Source organism: Pseudophryne corroboree, chromosome 3 (genome assembly GCF_028390025.1).
Source record: "Pseudophryne corroboree isolate aPseCor3 chromosome 3, aPseCor3.hap2, whole genome shotgun sequence".
Lineage (NCBI taxonomy): Eukaryota > Metazoa > Chordata > Amphibia > Anura > Myobatrachidae > Pseudophryne > Pseudophryne corroboree.
Window position 1 is genome coordinate 785775898 of NC_086446.1, and position 22225 is coordinate 785798122.

General features: G+C 43.6%; 1 protein-coding gene across 1 annotated transcript in view; it reads right to left on the bottom strand.

Moving 5' to 3' along the window:
* Positions 1-22225, bottom strand: part of RBM20 (RNA binding motif protein 20) — a 372020-nt gene that overhangs the window by 93836 nt on the left and 255959 nt on the right. The window contains exons 6-13 of the mRNA XM_063962633.1: positions 19276-19419; positions 18251-18382; positions 13196-13275; positions 12479-13112; positions 11577-11675; positions 3265-3835; positions 2349-2447; positions 1099-1220 (exon numbers count right to left, since the gene is read on the bottom strand). Coding sequence (XP_063818703.1) covers positions 1099-1220; positions 2349-2447; positions 3265-3835; positions 11577-11675; positions 12479-13112; positions 13196-13275; positions 18251-18382; positions 19276-19419 — 1881 coding nt within the window. The remainder of the gene's footprint in view (positions 1-1098; positions 1221-2348; positions 2448-3264; positions 3836-11576; positions 11676-12478; positions 13113-13195; positions 13276-18250; positions 18383-19275; positions 19420-22225) is intronic.

Genomic DNA, 22225 nt, shown 5'->3' on the forward strand with positions numbered 1-22225 from the left:
AACCTTCAGTGCTTCCCTATCCAGTTACATCCACTCTGTACAGTCCACATAACATCACATATCTTGTCTTTCTTTACTCTCACACCCTCCTGACCCCAGGCCAACATTGTTGGGTGATCATATCATACAACCCATTAAGAACCTAGCAATCTGGTGGACCATTATGCAATAGGTAGCATCTATCCTTGTGTATCAATGTCTATTTCCCTATAGATTGTAAGCTTGCGAGCAGGGCCTTCCTACCTCTATGTCTGTCTGTTTTTACCCAGTTCTGTTCTATAACTGTTGTTATAATTGTAAAGCGCAACGGAATATGCTGCACTATATAAGACACTGCTAATAAATAAATAAATATGTGAATGCCCAACGATTAGGAACCATTGTTTCCTCTAGCGACAGCCCATTGTATCTTTACAAACAGATTGGACAAGAACGATTGCCATGAGGGGGAAAAAAAATACATGTTTTCTTATCTTTCATTCGTTTCACATTAACAATATATATTTGTAATGCAGAGAGCACACAGATTTGATCTGCTGCAAGTTGGTGGCTCGGGTGTATAAGGCTAGATTTATCAAAACTTATAGGGGGACATTTACTAAGCAGTGATAAGCGCGGAAAAGTGAGCCAGTGGAGAAGTTGCCCATGGCAACCAATCAGCACTGAAGTAACATCTATAATTTGCATACTATAAAATTATACAGAGCTGCTGATTGGTTGATGGGGCAACTTCTCCGCTCTTAGTTATCACTGCTTAGTAAATGTCAGCTTCTAACTCCCACGTTACAGGCTGTGTTTGAAAATAAGTTAGAAGTAGGTTGGTTGGTAGTTTATCGTTCTCCACTTGATTACTCTCCAAGCTTTGATAAATCTCCCCCATAGCCTGGAGGGGTGTAGCATGAAATGTGGAAATTCAGAATGCCAACACCAAAATCTTGGCATGATCAGAATGTTGACAAAATGACTACATACCGTCTGTAGCTCAGATCCTCTTTCCTCCAAGTCTTAGAGACCACCTACTAAAGTTGAGGACAGCACTGTATAAATCTCACCCATCTCCTATGACTGGTTACTGTGTAGTTAGTAGGTAATAAATACCTGGAGGTTTTTGTAGTGCACTCGGCTCCTACAGTGAGATGTTTTCGCTGCTTCTTCACTGGTGTAAAAGAGGCCACAGAGTTTGCAGTAGAAGCCAGTTCTTGGGACCACAAATTCCACACCTTTATAACGGCATTACAATCACATGAGAACAAGTAATTATACAACTAGTAAACTGTATGAGGTCACATTCTCAAACTACTTAGTTATGTAGAGGGTCCTGTGGCAAATGCAGGATTTCTAAAGGGGGGTTTCCTAATGTAATCCACAATCCCCACTCTGCAGAACATTGGAGCAAGTGCGGCAGTCTAGGGGAGCTGCAGAAGAACCTAGTAACGACCCTGGACATTAATGTACACTTTGGTCTTTTTATACACTGGATGCTGTATGTAATACAGTATTAATATTTAACACTATAGATGGTCTATAGTATAAGCTGTATAATATAATATAAATAAGTGGTCAGGAAAAGGTTAATCAGACCATAATAAATAAATACACAAACAAACATAACAGAACCAGTACTGCACTTTCTAAGCACACATTCTCCCACCTCATGTTTAGGCTCCTATCTCTTCTTCCTGGTAGCTGCTCTCTGGTCCAGTGCACTGATTGAGGACTCAGATCCACACACACAGCAAACTTGGTAGAAGCTGCTACCACTGGGCATGTGCAGCAGCTCCGCTCTGTCCCTTAAACTGCATGATGTGGCTGCAGCTCTAATAATCGTATTATATACAATTGCTATTGTTGTCATAATTTAAGCCACTTGTCAAGAGGAGGGGGTTTCCGTGCAACCAGAAGCTCCCGCTGCGTTTGCCTATTGTAACTGTTTAATCAAGAGTATGCTAGAAATTTACCATCATACTGGTAAATGGATCAATTATAATGCACTCACTTCATCTATCTATCTATCTATCTATCTATCTATCTATCTATCTATCTATCTATCTATCTACATATGTGTATGTCCTCTTACATCCTTCCAGTCACGCTAAACAGCCCTTCAAGTCGCGCCATGCCGTGGCGGGACTCGGTAGTGCAGAGCATCTATTTTTGTGTCTTTTGATGCAATGTAATGAAATAGGAAGCACAAGCAGCTTCTCTGCAGCTACACCTGTATCTATCTATCTATCTATCTATCTATCTATCTATCTATCTATCTATCTATCTATCTATCTATCTATCTATCTATCTATCTATCTATCTATGTTATTTAGCATATAACATCCCAAGGGTCCCATACTCACCAAGAGGGATGCTTAGCTCAGTAAAGACATCATCCTGCTCCCATGAAGGTGACAAATGTGTTTCCTTTGGATCTAGTTCTGGCACTTCAGGTTTCACTTCTGATGACAGAGAGAGTTTTTAAATCAAACAAGTAGTTCTATATAATTACCACCTCTTATTTATTTATTACCCAGCCCAGCAGGCTCATTATCTATGGTCCTAAATATCCTAAGGCAGTGATTCTCAACTCCAGTCCTCAAGTACCCCCAACAGTTCATGTTTTCCGGATTTCTTTATTTCATGTTTTCCAGATTTCTTTAATCATGCACAGGGGAGTTCATGTATCATGCTGGGTCAGTAATTATCTCACCGGCTTCCACAGATAGAAATCCTGAAAACATGACCTGTTCTTGCAGAAAAACATGAACTGTTCTTGCAGACAAGAGTTAAGAACCACTGTGCTTAGGTAACCCCAACAGTGAATAGCTATTCAAATGTGCCCTAATAGAGGTAGAATATACACCGGCAATCGGACAGCTGTACTGGATTAATGAGAAGGGTCTCAGAAAGAGAGATAATACTGGTACCCACCTGCTGTGATCAGTCCACCAGTGATGAGAACCAGAGGGGACGGGCCTAATTGTGTGGTCACATGTGCTTAGTACAGAGGACCCGTGTACTGGCCCAGAAGATTATTCGTAAATAGCTACACAAGTCCCAGGATATGAGCACAACATAAAACCATATAATACACGTATTTCTACCTGGGGAGAGATGATGACACTGCACTGTTCCTTTCATCCCTCTAATGAATAACACCATGGGCATAATGAAATAAAATGAAGATATTTGTAACGATGACATCCTAGCATACATGCCACATTCTATATCTCATATAAGTTACATCTAAATGTGACACATTGTCGTGGACCATACCAGAAACTGAGATTTCTCGCTCCCTTTTATTACGTCTGTCCTCTTTTATGTGCACCTCCATCATTATCACATTCCTGTCTGGCGGAGAGTCCATTCTCTTATACAGCTCTACAGCAGTCTTTTCCGGGTCCGTGATGTCACCTATACTCTCTCTCGCACTTTCCTTCCCATGGAGTCTCTCAGGACTTTTGGCATTTCTCTCCAGCTGACCGCCTTTCTCTTCGGATTCTGCGTTTACATCTGGCACGTTGACAGCTGGGTCGCAGCAGCTGCTGGCTGGGCTTGCACTTACTCTAAGCGACGCACAGCTCATCACTACAGAGGAACACGCACTCCTGGTTCTCTGATTATATCGGCATTGCAAATCGACGGCGTTTATCCCAAGTGCGCACATCTGAATGCAGTTCTCGTTGTCCTTTGCCACCACCGGAACAATTTCTTCAAGCTCAGTAATGTCTGGTTCTACAATTAGATCTTCCTCTCCGACCTCATCCACAGTAACAAGTTCTTCCATGTTTGCTGGGTACCAGCTGTCTCCTTCCAGCTCACTTCCACTCTCCCAGTCCTGCTCCTGCAAAGGTGATAACCACGTTATAGGACTCTGATTAGTAAATATAGTATAAAAGCAGGGGCGCTACATCTCGAAATCAGATTTTCAGGTCTTACTTATGCGTCCCATTACTGATGACCTAATCACTCAACCCTCTCTAAGTACCAATCAGATAATCACTCATATAAAAGAGAGCCCCTGAAATAATGTCAAAGCTCCTTCGCCGTGGGTGTCCATGTAGTCAAACAACTTGTGGGAATGCCGGGAAAAGTCTTGGATGATCGACAGTCCTCAAATCCTAAATCACAGGGACAACTGTAGATTGTGAAATTGTGTGTGACTCTGGTGTATGAGGTTGTGAGTTCAAGTTCCCTGCATGGCATGCTGAGCAATGTGTGATTTAAATATAAGGGGATTCAACTAGAAGTTATTATTGACAAGGTGCACACTAGGGAGGCCAATCCCGGGCCATTTTTTCAATCCCGGGTATCGGGATTGAAAAATGGTCAATCCCGGGATTCCCGGGATTGGCTTTCAACTGTTTCCGGCCATCCCCCACGTCCCTCCCCACCTGCCCTGCAGACATTAAAAAAAGTACAAACCTGCACAGCTGGGTATCTGGGTAGGAGGAGGCGGCGGGGTAGTGCAGGGGAGCCGGTGGTTGAGTGCAGGGAAGCCGGGAGGAGGCGGCGGGTAAGTGCAGGAGGAGCCGGCGGGTAAGTGTGGGGGAGGCGGGAGGAGGCAGCGGGTGAATACCGCCGTACCTCCTGCTCTGCGGCTGCTGACAGCGCAGCGTGACCTCACAGGCCCAGGTCACGCTGCGCAGGGGGAGCCGAGAGGAGGGAGCCGGGCAGCGTCTGAGCGTCCTGAGAACGCTCAACGCTGATCCCTCAATCCCCGAGATTGGAGCTTCCAATCCCGGGACTGAATCCCGGCCGTTTTTGGGCCTAAATCCCGGGATCCCGCCGATCCCGGGATTGGCCTCCCTAGTGCACACCAATCGCACTATGACTGATAGCTCATAAGTTAGGTGTATGAATATAGTAATAGGAGGTTGGAGGGGCGATTCAGAGGTGGATGCAGTTGCAGTAGCGAGGGTGTGTCTCGGGTGTTACTGACACACCCGAGACACACCCTCACCTGTTAGCAACTCCCCCCCCCCCCCCACCCCCACCATCCCCAGTTACCACCAAGAAGCCTTCATCAAAATTGCATGGATCTCCATGCAATTTTGATCTGTGTCCCCGGCAGTAGCCATCGGAAATGCTTTTCATTAATCTGAACACCCTTTGCGTTCAATCCACTTGCTGGGGGTGTTGACCTGTCAACATTTTAAATGTTTGTATTTTGACCTTGTCAGTATTTTAAATGTTGGTATTTTTACCATGTCGGGATTTTGACCGTCGGTCAATGGTTGTTGGTATTTTGACCATCGGGATTTTGATTGTAGGTAATTTGACCGCAACCCAGAAAGATGTATAGAACATGCCTGAGAACTGATTAAGGGGGGCATTTACTAAGCAGTGATAAGAGCGGAGAAGTGAGTCAGTGGAGAAGTTGCCCATGGCAACCAATCAGCACTGAAGTAACATCTATAATTTCCATACCGCTCTTATCACTGCTTAGTAAATGTCCCCCTAAATTCTTTATGGAGAAAGAGTTTTTTTTATACCAATAAACTCTTGAATTAAAGCACGCTCTTTAGAGCGATTATTTGAGCAATACAGACATGCAGGGGGATCTCGTAAAAGAAACAAATGTTTTGGTGTCCAACAATCCCCTTCTAATGCATAGAGATGTACAAATGGTAAAGGGAGAAGCATGACTAAATAAAGGTATTTAGGAATGTGATATTCTGTGTTTCTTGGCTTAATAATCGCTCATTTTAAGTGCCTAAGCGCCAGTTCTTATGGTAAACTTTAACCCATTCAGGTTAAGAATCTCAATACCTAGTAATATTAATTTACTATATGCTTTTAGGTTTGGTTTTGGAATACATACAGTATATTATTTATTTGTAGATTTGTGACAACTTGCTGCCTATGAATATATGACTCCTACGCGATTTGCTCACTGTTTGGCACATGCACGGATTTTTGCACACTAGAGTACATAGGGGGTCATTCCGAGTTGTTCGCTCGTAATTTTTCCCCCGCAACAGAGCGATTAGTCGCTAATGCGCATGCGCAATGTTCGCACTGCGACTGCGCCAAGTAAATTTGCTATGCAGTTAGGTATTTTACTCACGGCATTACGAGGTTTTTTCTTCGTTCTGGTGTTCGTAATGTGATTGACAGGAAGTGGGTGTTTCTGGGCGGAAACAGGCTGTTTTATGGGTGTGTGCGAAAAAACGCTACCGTTTCTGGGAAAAACGCGGGAGTGTCTGGCCGAACGCTGGGTGTGTTTGTGACGTCAAACCAGGAACGAAACTGACTGAACTGATCGCAGATGCCGAGTAAGTGTGGAGCTACTCAGAAACTGCTAAGAAGTGTCTATTCGCTATTTTGCTAATCTTTCGTTCGCAATTTTGATAAGCTAAGATTCACTCCCAGTAGGCGGCGGCTTAGCGTGTGCAATGCTGCTAAAAGCAGCTAGCGAGCGAACAACTCGGAATGAGGGCCATTGCTTCTACTTGCCATCACATGGGGCTGATTCTCACGGATTTGTGTGTGGGGGGTGGGGGAGGGGTAGTAACAGCGCAGATTATTACCTAGAGGCTGCCACAAATATGTTGTGTAATTCACCTGCCCTTATTTGCAATTATTGTAGTACAGGTTGAGTCATTCATATCCAAAATGCTTGGGATCAGAAGTATTATCGATATTGGCTTTTTCCGTATTTGGGAATATTTGCATACCACAATTAGAGATCTTGGGCATGGGACCCAAGTCTAAACACAGCATGCATTTACAGTATGTATCATATACACCTTATACACACAGCCTGATAGCTTGGATCATTTTGTGCATTAAACAAAGTCTGTGAATCCTTAACTTTCTGAAAGCAAAGATGTCACTGTCTCAGTCAGGCTGAAAAGAAAATCTGTATTTCAGAAGTGGGAGACTCGCCCTGTACTGTAATTGTATCCACTTGTGTTATACAGATGGAGCCCTGCTCAACTATCCCTTTAATAGGATTGAGCCAGTATTGTCGGACTTAATCCCCTGCTGTAATGACTTAATCACCTGCTGTATTGTTCTCTCTGTATTGTATTGCAGCTGAGAACAATAGATGAAAGGCTTATGCTAATAAGCCTTGGTGCACCATGGCACACCAGAGAAGGCTAGATGAGCAAGGCTCCATCTGTACCTTTATTTACTCATGCACCTCCCTACATCAATTGAACATCTTTCTGTACTTAAAGAAGGAGATTTGTGAACCCCCACCCCCCCCATACTTCTGGTTGTATTGCTCACATAAACAGCAAATGAGGAGCATGATCAGTTTACTATAGCTATGTGGCTCTCTCACTTGATCTGTGCATACATACACCTAATACAGATGTTATCTGTCTTGTCTACTTTTCACTGATATTGACTTTAGTTAAAAACTACAGTATCACACTAGAATGTTCAAATATTTCTCTGTAAATGGTTATTTTGTATTTATATTATTAGCAGGATATCAACACACATGCTTACTCATTTATTTACTAAAAACAGAATACAGTGTTTCCATAAGGGTTCTTGAATAACGACTCTTTTCTTTGTCCACCATCACTTTCCATTCTGATGAAACTGTGCTAGTCACAGAGAAACACGTAAAGGATTCCAAAGATCATTACATCACTTTTACCCTTAACAATATATGATCAGGCTTGTGCCCGCTCTAGCTAGTGACTGACTGTTCCTTCACTAACCACACTATATGTGCATCCATCAGACTGCACTTTTTACATGTCCGAAAGTCTCATTTGAAAAACAAACAACATGCATAGATGGACCTAGAGTTATTTCTGACACCAAATTCTCTGCTTCACGATTTCTAATAAATATATGACTTATTAACAGGCTCCAGACCCAGTAAAGCACCAACTGCACATCAGCACCAAAGAATTTGAGGGCTCTTAATTAGTGCTACCTATTAGGCAGGTCATGTGTATATACTATACCTGTAGTAAAGTACATAAGCCTTCTTAGAATTTGCAGTTAGACTTACCACCAGTGCACACTGATTATTGTTACAACTGGAGAGTCTTCCTTTGGTTTAATCCGAGAACTCAGAGGATCTTCTGGCAGTGACCCCTGCCCTCCCAGGGTTGAGTCCCATAGAACATGCCAGCAAGTCTTCTAGCCTATAAGAGTCACTTTTCCCATCAGGCTCTATGCGCCTAACGGTACTGGGATGCCAACCAGGACTTACGCCACTGACGATAGTATGAGCTCAACCCCAGAGCGCCCTGAATCAATGCCGGTGAGAGAAAGAGTACGAAAGCAAAAGAGGAGTTGGGAAGAGTGAGGCAAAGGGAAGGCAAACGATGGGAGACAGGGCTGAGGTACAAGGGAAAGAGGGAAGTAACGAGACTGGGTGGAAGATACTGAGGGAATAATTAACTAAAGAACCATGAACCAGGGAGCTGCCCCCCGGACTGGGAGAAGCAGTGACTTCTGCTAGACACGAGTGCACAAGTGTACAGCAGAATTAACCTAGGGCATAAAGTAAGAAATGCAGAAAATACTAATCAAACTCTGGTACAGAATAAAGGCTGGGCACAAGAAAACTGTCTGGAGATGAGTGCTGACAGGGAAGAGGAGAAATCCACAGACTGAGACTAGACCCAAGTGTCAAGGGCTCCCGCTGCAACTTGGAACTATGACCAGCAAAGAGTGACAGGCATGCTGGGAATATAAAGCTGCCCTAACCAATCAAACCCCTCTAATGCAGCCAGCCTCCTACATTAACATCCTAGGCAGCTGAACGCTGCACGTACATACTCTCTATCAATCCTAAAGTGTACAATGGAGCTAGGTGACTACAGGAAACCTCCGGGCGGAAGCTCTTCCGCATCCCGGTTGCCCAGCAATGGCTGGGCAGCTGTGGAAAATGAGCCGGCGGCTCGGAAGAGAAATGAGCCATCGGCTCGTAACAATTATATGTGTTGGGGGTTTATTTATGAAGCGCCGGGTTGTAAAACTCGCACTTCTCATTGTGTTTATGACCAAAATTTTAAAGTGCAATGCTTTTACTAGCAAGACACGGCTAGTAAAATCTTTGTCCTTTTACATTTTGAGCAGAACATGTTCAGAAGAGCTGAGTTTTACAACCCGACGCTTTGTATATAAATCACACGGTCTTAAAATGTTTCAACATAGTTTACCTTTAAAGTCTCATTGGCAAGACCCGATGTAAACTAGGATTGAGACATAAGAATCTCCAACGGTTACATCTGTGGCAATATTGTCAGGCGCGGCTGTCTAATAATCTGGATTTCAGTCCTGCCCTAGCAGCTACCGTCCGTGCTTACCAGGCCACTTCATCTGCCCACACAGATATTGATACATCTGACCCCCCAGCTCATGATTAGAAAGAGAGAGAGAGAGCTGGAGGTATTCCCAGGACATTTTTCTCAGACACAAATATTCTTTAGACACAAATATATCATTTACCGTTTGCTACCAGAATAAATGCAATATACTGCAGTGTCACCGACCGTAAATCTGCGGTAAGGGAACATATATAGTTGTATCTAGACACGCAGACTGTGTAATATGCGTGCGCTGTCTGACATATTAATCACGTGTGCCTTCCAGCTAATACTGCCTAGGAAGTCACGCAAATGTAATTTATATATGCAGCAAACACGTAAGAGAAAACAGTGTAAAGCAAAGGAACAAGGCAAGGTTAATGCAGGGCAATTTCCTTACACAACAGCTATGCAAACCAGTGTCAACTATATATCAAATTCGACTGCTAGAGATGAAATAACATAGGCTGGGACGCAAGTCAACGGATCATTTTCATCAATGGGTACAGTTCTTTTTTTAGGCTCTAAATGCTTAAGTTCATGCAATACCATCTCTTAATGACTGGTGGTTTAACACGGCAAATTGTTGATTTATTATTAGATTAAAGGGCATGTTAGTAACTCTGCTAAAGGCTTGCGGGATTACACGAAGGGATCATAGGGCATTGCTTAATGTTTATTTTGTTACAGTCTATGAGTTGCCATCAAGAAAGGGTTAATTAAACCCCTTGTGCGAGGTTATAGTAAGTCGTGCCCGTGGTCTCCCCAAGAACACCAATGACCAAAATGTAAACTTCAAAGAATTAGTATTAAGTTAAATGGCAGGGCCATGGAACAGGAGGAGTGTGTAGAGAGCTGGGCATTTATAGCGAACACACCACAAAATGTATAATGTCCGCAGCAACCGTTGTGGCTATTTATCAATTATTTATTTGCAGGATATACTGGTCATTTCGGGGAGTACCCACAAATAATAAGCATTCCCCGAATTTAGGTAGCCGGGGACCACAGCACATATTGGAGATATCTGCTGCAGGCTCCTCTTAATGCTCGCAAAAGCAGCTCCATAGGTTTCTACAGGGGCTGCTTTTAGGCCAAATTTACCAAGCTCTGCAATGGCCCCAGTAGCTAACACCATCTGAGGATGACGTTGGTCTGTTGTAGCCTATAAGAAATATATAGAAAAAAGTACAGGGAGAGGGATCTGCAGATCGCACAAGTGCAGTAGTGTGCTCATTGCCCCAGAGAAGCAGTGCACAGCGCCCCAGAGAAGCAGTGCACAGCGCCCCAGAGAAGCAGTACACAGTGCCCCAGAGAAGCAGTACACAATGCCCCAGAGAAGCAGTACACTGCGCCCCAGAGAAGCAGTGCACTGCACCCCAGAGAAGCAGTCCACAGCGCCCCAGAGAAGCAGTACACAATGCCCCAGAGAAGCAGTGCACAGCGCCCCAGAGAAGCAGTGCACAGCGCCCCAGAGAAGCAGTGCACAGCGCCCCAGAGAAGCAGTGCACAGTGCCCCAGAGAAGCATTAGACAACGCCCCAGAGAAGCAGTGCACTGCACCCCAAAGAAGCAGTGCACGGCGCCCCAGAGAAACAGTGCACAGCGCCCCAGAGAAACAGTGCACAGCGCCCCAGAGAAAGTGCACAGCCCCAGAGAAACAGTGCACAGCTCCCCAGATAAGCAGTGCACAGCTCCCCAGGGAAGCAGTACACAGCGCCCCAGGGAAGCAGTACACAGTGCCCCAGAGAAGCAGTACACAGTGCCCCAGAGAAGCAGTACACAGCGCCCCAGAGAAGCAGTACACAGCACCCCAGAGAAGCAGAACACTGCGCCCAAGAGAAGCAGCACACTGCGCCCCAGAGAAGCAGCGCACTGCGCCCCAGAGAAACAGCGCACTGCACCCCAGAGAAGCAGTGCACTGCACCCCAGAGAAACAGTGCACAGCGCCCCAGAGAATCAGTGCACATCCCCAGAGTAGCGGTGCACAGCTCTCCAGGGAAGCGGTACACAGTGCCCCAAAGAATCAGTGCACAGCGCCCCAGAGAAGCAGTGAAGGAGACACTACTTATACACTGCAGGGACGGGCTCCTTTCAGAGCCATTGTCCCTACAGGTGTCTTTTCATATATTTGTACAAATCATAATTTATTATTGCCATGAATAACGGTGATAACAAATTATACTTAAGACCGGAAAATTAATAACTATGCCCCTTTGTGTGCGTTTCCGACTTTACATTGGAGGAATACAATGATGGAGATAGGGAAAATCAGATCTGTGAATTTTTTTCTACTTACTTTCTGTCTAATTGCAGGTTCAATATCTGGTTCTTCCAAGTCCTTCTTGGCTCGGCTTGGCACTGAGTTGTGGTTAATCGTTTCTCCTTTATTTACAGTCTGATGGAAAAGTAATCACAGCAAATCAGTGGGTCAGAAAGACAATAACCACAGTGCACTTACACACAAACTTGCTTTACACTGCAATAAATCTGAAAAGGTGTACTTCCATGTATACAGTCATATTTTCTAATTCAGCACTACACCAAAATAAAGACTACTATGTCCTTATTTTATTCACATCCATCACACACCCCTCTACCTGTTCATACAAATTGGAGAATGCGACCTTGTAGGACTTCTCAGTGCTAGTGCAGGCAATTTTCCAGGGGCTCTGTGGTTCGATTTATCAGGGCCGTGTGATTAGATTTGTCGGAGCTCAGTAGTTAGACATATCGGGCTCAGTGGTTAGATTTATCAGGGCTATGTGGTTAGATTTATCGGAGCTCAGTAGTTATACATATCGGGCTCAGAGGTTAGATTTATCAGTGCTGTGTGGTTAGATTTATTGGAGCTCAGTGGTTAGACATATTAGGCTCAGTGGTTAGATTTATCAGGGCTGTGTGGTTAGATTTATCGGAGCTCAGTAGTTATACATATCGGGCTCAGTGGTTACATTTATCAGGGCTGTGTGGTTAGATTTATCGGAGCTCAGTGGTTAGACATATCGGGCTCAGTGGTTAGATTTATAAGGGCTGTGTGGTTAGATTTGTCGGAGCTCAGTGGTAAGATATATCGGGCTCAGTGGTTAGATTTATCGGGGCTCAGTGGTTACGTTTATCTAAAGTTTAAGATTAAACCCTTGTTTCTATCTGTTTAGCTCACTAATATTCTAACAATTTCCTCACGGGTGTGCCAGTTACCTGTTCACCGTCTTTATTTTCTTTAACGTCCTCAATTGTTTCAGGTGTTTTATTTTTCTTATCCGCATTCTGCTGTGTGCTCTCCACAGGTTCAGTGTTCTCTTTACTTGGTTTAGACTCCGACTCATCTTTCCTGCCTATGTCTTCCGTATGGCTATCCTTGGTTTCTCGTAACTTGCCATCTTCTTTCCTCTTTGTCTGTCCGGCTGTATCCGGCGATCTTGTCTCTGGTTTTGTGCTGGACTCTTTCCTGTTGTTCTCCACCTTTTTGCCCTTATATCTGGACGATGAGTGAGGGTTGCATTGTTTTTCCCTGTGCCCTCTAGGCCCATCAATTCGATCATCAAGCACTTGCTTGTTGGTCTGTCTGGAGTAATGCCTTCGATCGTGAACCCAGTGGTCTGTCCTGTCCCTGTTCTCTTCTCCATTGTCCCTCCGTGTTCCTTTTTCTCGGTCATCCTCATACCTACCATACGCCGCTTGATCCCAGGACTCCCTTCCATTCCCCCATTCTGCCCTAGATGCCCCCAAGGGGCTGTGAGTGGAGCTACATGATGTAAAGCTTGGAGTGTGTGACCTTGGAGACAAAGATCGGCTGACGGGGCTGCGTGATCTTGTCCTTTCATTTCGATATCTGCAAACAGAAGTGAGCATGTCAGCAACCAGTACAGATAAAGAAACCCGTATAGTCCCCATTTTATTCATAACCTGTCTTACCTGTCAGTGTCACGAAACAGGTCTCTTTCCCTCTGTGTGTGTAAGTCATAGATGATGGCATCAACAGTCTTGCCTGGCTTCTACAAAGGGAAAGCACCAATTTTAACATTCAATAAGAGACTAAACAGAAACCAGTACAATATTTAATCATCAGTAAATTAGTAAAGGGACCCGGCATTTGGGCTACGGTTGCTGTTGGAAATGGAGGGACTGCAGCAGATATAATCTGGGATTATGCAGGTATTTCCTAAAAAGGGCAGTTTACAGCGAATATCCCACAAATATTATGTGATAAATGACCCCTAAGTCCATGTTCCCCATTGTGCCTTTACTTTGTGTGTCTGTCCTGTGACTGATGGGAAGTAGATGATTGGGTTTACTCTTATGATACTTTGCAGCCTGTTATTTTATGTTTCTCCTCCTTTGTTTATGTTGCTGTTTGTTTCCTCTCATTTGTTTATGTAGCTGTTTACGTTTCTCCTCCTTTGTTTATGTTGCTGTTTATGTTTCTCCTCCTTTGTTTATGTTGCTGTTTATGTTTCTCCTCCTTTGTCTTTGTTGCTGAATTTATCTGTTGTTTATTTGGGTTTTGTTCTGGATGTAGGTTTGGAAAATTTAAAATTTCAATAAAGAATGTAAAATAAAAAAACCCACATAAAATAATCAATGTTGTTACATCAATCTATGAACAGAATATTGGCCCAGATTTATCAAGCCTTAGAGAGTGATCAATTTCTACGGCGATAAAGTACCAACCAATCAGTTGCTAACTGTCATTTTTCAAACACAGCCTGTAAGATGACAGTTGGGAGCTGATTGGTTGGTAATTTATCAGTGTGCATTACTGTATCATTCTCTCCAAGGCTTGACAAATCTACACCATTGTTTGTTTTCTTGGGGACCCAAATTTGTTGCTACAGTGTACACTATTATATTTTTGTTTTAACTGGATATTTGGCACAGGATATGTGTTTGGTTTCTGGATGGCTGGTTGGTCCGAACAAAAATATAATGTCTCTGCATAGTATTCCTTAAGTGAAGACAACTCCCTAATTTGTCGCCTCTGTGAGCTATTTTCTAGCAGGGTGTATTGGAATTAGAGATGAGTGGTTTGGTTTTCCTGGTATCCAAATCCACACAAATTTTCTGGATCTGAACCGAACGAAAACCCGGTTCAGATCTTCTCACGGTTCAGAAAAACACAAGTTTAAATCCGAATTTCGGGTTTTGGATTGCAAAAATTACATGATTTTAGCTGTTTTTATAGATTTGTATCAATTTTTATCAGATTGTCGATTTTATCGATTTTTAAACAACCAGAAACCGAATCTTTACCAAAATATTCAGGGTGGTTTTGCTTAAACCAATACGTGATGATGGATTCGCACCAAAACCAAAATACGGGCGTCCGTGCCCACCTATAATTGGAATACCGTCTATTTTAAGAGAACTTGTACAGTAATTTATTTGGAGGGTTTATTTCCATTGCAAGGTCTGTCAAAAGGAAAGCCTTTTACAGAGCCGGCAGATATGAAGCCGCATAGTAATTGCAATGCACAGTTTCTGTATCAGCGGCACATGCTCACTGCAGTCCCTCGGGCCAGGAAAAGCCCAGAAGGTTGTGCAGCTGCCACGGAACAGCCCATGCCCCACAATTAAATGCTGGGGAATGCACAGCTCTTCCTGGCAAATTTGGTATAACACAAGTACAGACAGAAGCTAAAAACAGCTTGCCCTCGCTCAGCCCTGCTGCCCATCGGGGGTTAATGAACATTTAATGTATACCAAATTGCATGACTTCACAGTGTCAAGTTCACTCTATTAATACCTCATCAGTGATTTACTATTCTCTATATCTGCCCTTGGGTAAAACATATTGCTCATCAAGTTTCTCCAAGACAGAAATGTTACAACCTGGGTGGTTTATGTGACATACAGCGCAGGAAAATGTGACATACATGTAGCACTTTTTCCAGATGTACATCCAGCGGCCTCGCAAATCAGACTCCAGGGACAGGTGACAAACTGTTTAAAGTCCAGAAAGATGACAAGATGGCAAACGCGTAGCGCAATGATGAAGTTAAATATACATATATATATATATATATATATATATATACACACAGTCCAACACAAATCAGGCACTCCATGTTAAAAAGAGGATACTTGGCTGGTAGCCCCCATAAAACAAACACACACACGGGACGAAGGTGCGGCACTCCATGCATAAAGAATACGTCTCAATAGGCAAAAATAGCTGTCAACGTTTCAATGGCTCTATGTAGGTATTTTCATCATGTGCTGATGAAAATGCCTAAATAAAGGCATTGAAACGTTGACAGCTATTTTTGCCTATTGAGACGTATTCTTTATGCATGGAGTGCCGCACCTTCGTCCCGTGTGTTTGTGTGTATATGTATGTATATATATATATATATATATATATATATATATATATATATAACAGTTTACAAGGACCACACTCAATAAGATATCTCCTAAGGGATTACACGTGTGTCTGCAATTTTCTTTGGTATGGATTACAAAGCCAACAAAGAGCTAAAGGGAAGGAAAATGCGAAAAAATATGTGTGTGTGTGTATATATATATATATATATATATATATATATATATAGTCAAGCCATGGTTCCGTTGAACTGAGCTGTGAGTGTTTTCCGGATACCTGTATTTGTGCTTATGGTGCGATTTGTGTCGTATTTGTGATGTACACGCATGTTATGTGGTGTTGGAGAAGCTGACGTGGAATGCGCGGGGCAGGGATAACGACCCGGCTGTTTTAGGATTAGCAGGTGCTCGGGTCATCCCGACAATTAGAAAAATCCGAACTGAGTTTCAGCAAGACTAAAGATTGTGTTCTTGTGTGTTAGTTTTGTTGTGACACTTTACTGAATCCAAATGGTCATTAGTAAATTAGTACATTACAAACTCCTAACAAAACATATCTAATTAAAAAAATGATCTGATTAAGAAAAACACATAAAAATAAATGTAATTATATAACATATTCCTATAATACCACCGACAGCTGTGTCTCATCAAACACCAATGGGGCTTTCCACTTCTTGCCGTGAACTCTGGGCAGGCTGGAATCCCCTTCCTAAAACCTGAGCTTTTCTTCAGATGAAATGTTTACTAGGCATACGTTACACCAAGCGATAGCCATAACATTATAGTAACATATCATGGGCATTTAGCAGAGACAATTTAACGCTTGCACAGCTGTGGAACCCACTGCGGGACTAACTGGTTCCTTGTGAGTCCTCACACATTCCACGCTAGTCATTTTCAAACTAACTGCCGGTGCGGCAGCCTCGCAGGTGCCGGTGCGGCAGCCTCACAGGTGCCGGTGCGGCAGCCTCGCAGGTGCTTGGTGGCCTGTAGACAGAGAACTGTGACCCTTCACAGTGGCTGGTATCCCGCCACCGAGGACTCTTTCCGCAGCAGCTCTCTGCCATTGGCTTATAAAAATGCAGATCTATTATAGATGTCCATCAGACATTACGCTGGGCGGACCATGGGTACAATGTTATGTAATGTGTTAGCAGAGCTCCTGCAGAGCTGTAAACACTCGTGCAGGGTGAGATAGTCGGGGCGAGAAAGGTCATGTCAGTTACTATAATGGCATGGGGCGAGCATACAATGCTTCTGCTGTCTTGTATTTGCGGGCAGTTCAGTTAGGGCAGCTCCCATGTTTCCTCTACTCGCCGTCAGTGCACCTGCCAGCTGCCTATGGAACCAGTCACCCAGATCCTCTATGCTGGGTTACTGGCTTTAGCGAGACCTTAGCTGGTGGGACATACGAGAGATTTATGCATTTACAGCTGCCTTAATACTGAGGGGCTTCTGCTCTGAGATAGTAACTTCCCCATAAGTCCTATTTAGGTAGCGCTCAGTCACTGCTTTATACTGAGAAGACCATAAAGATAGAAGGATGTAAATATAAGTGCTGACGCATTAGTAGCTATTATGTGTAATGCAAAGACATGAATATAACAACAATTTGAGTAACGCCTAAACTGTATGTATGTGGTGACAGTTACTCATTTTTATTTTTTTTGCATTAATGGTTTACTTAAAACGAAAAATCCTGCTTATTAATACCGTAAAACACTGCTATGTATTAGAAACCTTGATGAACCATGTTTAATGCTTGATAACATGAACAATCCAACATAGTTATTAGGCTTTGATATGATTTCTTTTACAGCTTTCAATAAAATAACATTTTTTACTACTTATTATTCCATCAGAACATATGTAGATGGACTAAACAAATTAAAACATACAAAAGTAAGAAATTGAAAATAAGAACAAGTTAATGTTAAGCGTTAGTCCTACTTATTACTTATGATTAAATAATTCTTAATAGTAATACAAAATGGAAAATGCAAAAGCACTTTTCAGAGAAACACACACACACGAGGAGTTAAGCATTAGCACTGGGCATACCACTGGAATAAAATGTTTTTTTAGTATAATAGGCTTTTTTTTTTAAGAAGTCACAGCATTGTGCCTGTAGCATAATAAAAAAACTGTGATGCGTCCTCTTACATGTAGCATCCCTGCACATTAAACAACACTTCTAGTAATGCCGTGCCATGACTCGGAAGCGATGAGTGTCCTTACGTGCGACTTTATACATTACAATGTGAATAGGACGCACAAGCAGCTTATGCTACAGTATGCGGCATGCCTATATTCTGTTTCACTGTGGCTGTATCTGCATACGAAATGGTACGTTACTGTGTAACGTGAAAACACTGTAATGTACCATTTTGTATGCAGTTACAGGCACATATCATTTTAATCATCGGAGTCTGCTTGTGCGTCCTATTCGCATAGCGATGCAAATAAGACCAATTTCCGGCAGAAAAAGACGCCCAATGCTAATGGATTTGCACAGAACCTGTCAGCTCACTTACACCAGGCATCTCCCGCTATGTGGCGCACTGAGGCAGGATGTATGCAGATATATCTGTACTGTGTATAGCAATCAGGACGAGCCCAATCAGATCACTGTATACGGTCTCTTACCTTCAGCTGCAGCTCTCTGTATCTCTTTGACATGCGGATCAATAACTTTTCATCATTTATCACCGCCGGCTTCTCCTGGTAGAACTGCACCATGGCCTCCGCAGCCTCTGTGTACGCCATCTCTAGAAATGCCTGCATTAATGTGCAGAATAAGAGAAAGTTCCAGATCTATTCTGTGATGGCAACATCCTGCAATTACACACTGTGCACATACCTACTAGCCACAATATGACACAAGAAATCGCTCAGTAAACTGTTATTTCATTTACATACACATACCTCCCAACTGTCCCGCTTTCAGCGGGACAGTCCCGCTATTCGGACCCTGTCCCGCTGTCCCACCCGCGGGCAGCAGTGTCCCGCGGGCGGGGGAGGCAGCTGGGAGAGCCTTTGATCACCCGCAGGAGGGGAGCGGGGGCTGCCCAGCTGCTCGGGGAGCGCTGGCCACGCCCCCAAAAGGCAGGAAAATGCCCCGTTTATCAAGGCCACGCCCACTCGGATGAGACCACGCCCCCTTTTCGGATCGGCGCGCGGCTTACTCAAGCCAAAAGTTGGGAGGTATGCATACATACCCCAGCAGTGAGAGAATCTGCAGTAATAATGCGAGACAGTGCTAGCGGTTTGGTGAGTAATTATATTATTACTTTGTTACTACAACCCCTAAGATCTCCAGCACACCGCAGTTTCCCACACTATGGGCGGGATTCAATTTTTTCCACCCCTTTCCACACCCGTTCTGTTTCTGCCCTCAGGGGCGTGGTATCATTATCTCAGCTTGCTACCCCCGGAGTAGGGAGGCACCCAACCTTTTACACAGCTAAACCTGATCACTATGGGCGCAATATGTGCAATAACGGAGATCATTTTAGAAAGGAAATTGGGCGTGATATGTCATTTGAATCTCACCCTATAAGTTTAATAAATATGCCCCTTTGTGTGGCACCTGCTGTGCTCCAATTTCTGCATTTCTACCAAGGCTCTGATACATTTTTTAAATACAGAAATTTCTTACTGGCCAATGTTACCTGGTTTGTTGATTTCATCAGGATGTAGTTTGTGACCTTCCCAAAAGGTAATCCCAAATTAATAACATCATTCTCATTGCAGCTTCCTTCAGGGAGGTTGCAAATATGGACCACTCGCCCTTCAGATGATTTCCTCTGTGCAAACTGGGGAGACACACAGGATAAATACATAACTTCTGTTACCAAATGATTTCATTATCTTCACAGAGCAAACCTCAGAATCCGGCCCATCTTAACGTATAGGCACACTCAGAATCTGCCCAGGGCCCCACAAGTCTAAGGGCCTTCGTGCAATTCTCTACCTGCCTCCCAGCCTGAAGCCAGACAGTGAATGACTGTCAGGATGCTGATTGGTGGATGACTGGAACTATCCACCAATCAGAGTGCTGAGAGCCATTCACTATATGGAAACATGTGGAGAGACGGTGCATGACCACAGGATGGGCATATTATGATTTTTTGTTTAATTGATTCCCGTGAATGGGTGGGTAGGGGCCCCAGTGCATTGCTTCGCATTGGGCAAACAATGCTGTTAATTCAGCCAAGAGTAACGAGTAGAGTCATTATTTATTAAAAGTAATTTTCAGGTTGACACTAAACAAATTAAGATCTTCACCAGTACAGGCAACGAACAAAAAAAAGTGGTTTAATAAGGTGAATCGCCACAAATGATACAATTATAGAATACGGAAAAATTTCATCAACATTTATAATGGCTCCATTACTTTATCAACCAAGTTCCCCACAACAAGTAATGGATAGTTCTAGCTTCTTACCAGACCACACGGAAACCTGGGAGTTGCACGCAATGGCGATATTTGCGCAAATACTCACTGTGTTTCTACTGCGTATGCGTCTAGGTTGCTATAAAGTCGCACAGCGCATGCGCCCCATGGTGTGTATGCACAGAGGCGCAGAAACGATCAAGACGCACGGTCTCAGAATTGTGGCTATTCACACGCACGGAGATGTACTGTCTTTTGGGTATGTTATGTCAGTGTTGTGGGTATGTCGCTGAACAGGTTACGTACTCAGGTGGTCATTCCGAGTTGATCGCTAGCTGCTTTCGTTCGCTGTGCAGCGATGAGGCAAAAAAACAGCACTTCTGCGTATGCGGCGCAATGCGCACGCGCAAAGTAATATTACAACGACCGATGTAGTTTCACACAAGGTCTAGCGAAGTATTTCAGTCGCACTGCTGGCCGCAGAGTGATTGACATGAAGTGGGCGTTTCTGGGTGTCAACTGATCGTTTTCAGGGAGTGTTCGTAAAAACGCAGGAGTGCCAGGAAAAACGCAGGCGTGGCTGGGCGAATGCAGGGCGTGTTTGTGACGTCAAAACAGGAACTGAACAGTCTGAAGTCATCGCAAGTGCTGAGTAGGTATTGAGTTACTCTAAAACTGCACAAAAAATATTTTGCCGCCGCTCTGCAATCCTTTCGTTCGCACTTCTGCTAAGCTAACATACACTCCCAGTGGGAGGCGGCATAGCGTTTGCACGGCTGCTAAAAACTGCTAGCGAGCGATCAACTCGGAATGACCACCTCAGACACTTAATCGCGTGACTGGAGGCAGTACTCTGAGTGAGCAACTCAGAATCACCCCCTTGGTGTCCTGCGTTATGGGTATATCAGTAGCAGGGTACTCTTTGGGTGGGCATACCAACATGCCCTTTCTGGGCGGAAAGCAAATGAAGGAAGACTGGAGGAGAATTATTAATATCATTTGTAGATTGACACTGAATGCAGCAATACAACGAAGCCCACCACAAATGACACACGCCAGCACTATCTAGGTCTAATGAGGGTCATCACCTAGATGATGGCAGAGAGGGCTCCTCTTACCGTCTTCTGCGCTTACTTCAATGTACAACATTATTCGCTTTCAGAAACTCTCATCTTTTTAGAAACCATATTCCCTATCTGAGATATAAGTGGTTACGGGTGTATTACATGGTGTGCCGCAGTTTTCACAACATCACACCCATCATATATCATCATGTAACACTAGACCAACTGTCTGCTAGAACTCAGGGTATCCGATACACAGAAACACATTAAACTGGGAGAAGTGTCAGGACACACACCACAAATGACTTTACTATGTGTCATATGTATTTTTATAAGAAACTTAACTGCTACCTAATGTCCCACAGCCACCGTCCGAACACAAAGCACACTCCAAGGGGGAGATTCAAATGTTTGAAAAGTCGGTGGTTTTTTCCTGTCTATTTGATAGGAAAAAACAGACTCCCAACTGACTTTTCAAACATTTGAATCTCCCCCCAAGTGTCTTTGTGACTTCTGCATTCTGTATAGGTATTTCTCAGGTGCCAGAGACATGTCACGGAATAACAAAGGCCATTTGTTTTGTATGTGCTGCATCCACATTTATTGTGTATAAGTGTTAGCAGTCACTTGCGAGGCCGGGGGAAATAACGCTGGATGGGTGACAGGTTACTGCTAAGCGGTCCCACTACAATTTTCCTGGATGGGACAGAGGCACTTGTGTGCCTTCCAGGGAGATCAAGGAATTGAACTCTGGGATAATAGAGGGAAGACAAGCACTTTGTCTTTGCAGAAGTGATCTCAAGAAATATCTCTCATGGGTTTGAGATTTGTCTTCAGTAAACACTATGTGATTTGGCAGCTACAGATTATTTTATTATGGGCATCAATATATCAACGTTATAAAAAATAAAACAACAACCCATAAACACAATTGTAAGCCACAAAGTATCATAGAGGTTTATTATAATGTCTTTCTGTGTGCTCTCCCCAGTCACCCTGTCTGCTAGTATGGGCGCAGAAACAGCCGTGCCCGTGTCACGTAACTTATTTATGAAGTGGTGCAAAGTAACGGCATAAGAGTCAATGAAGACAAACACACTTATACCGGAAACCCGCAACACACAAACATACTAATACCGGACACCCACAACACACAAACAT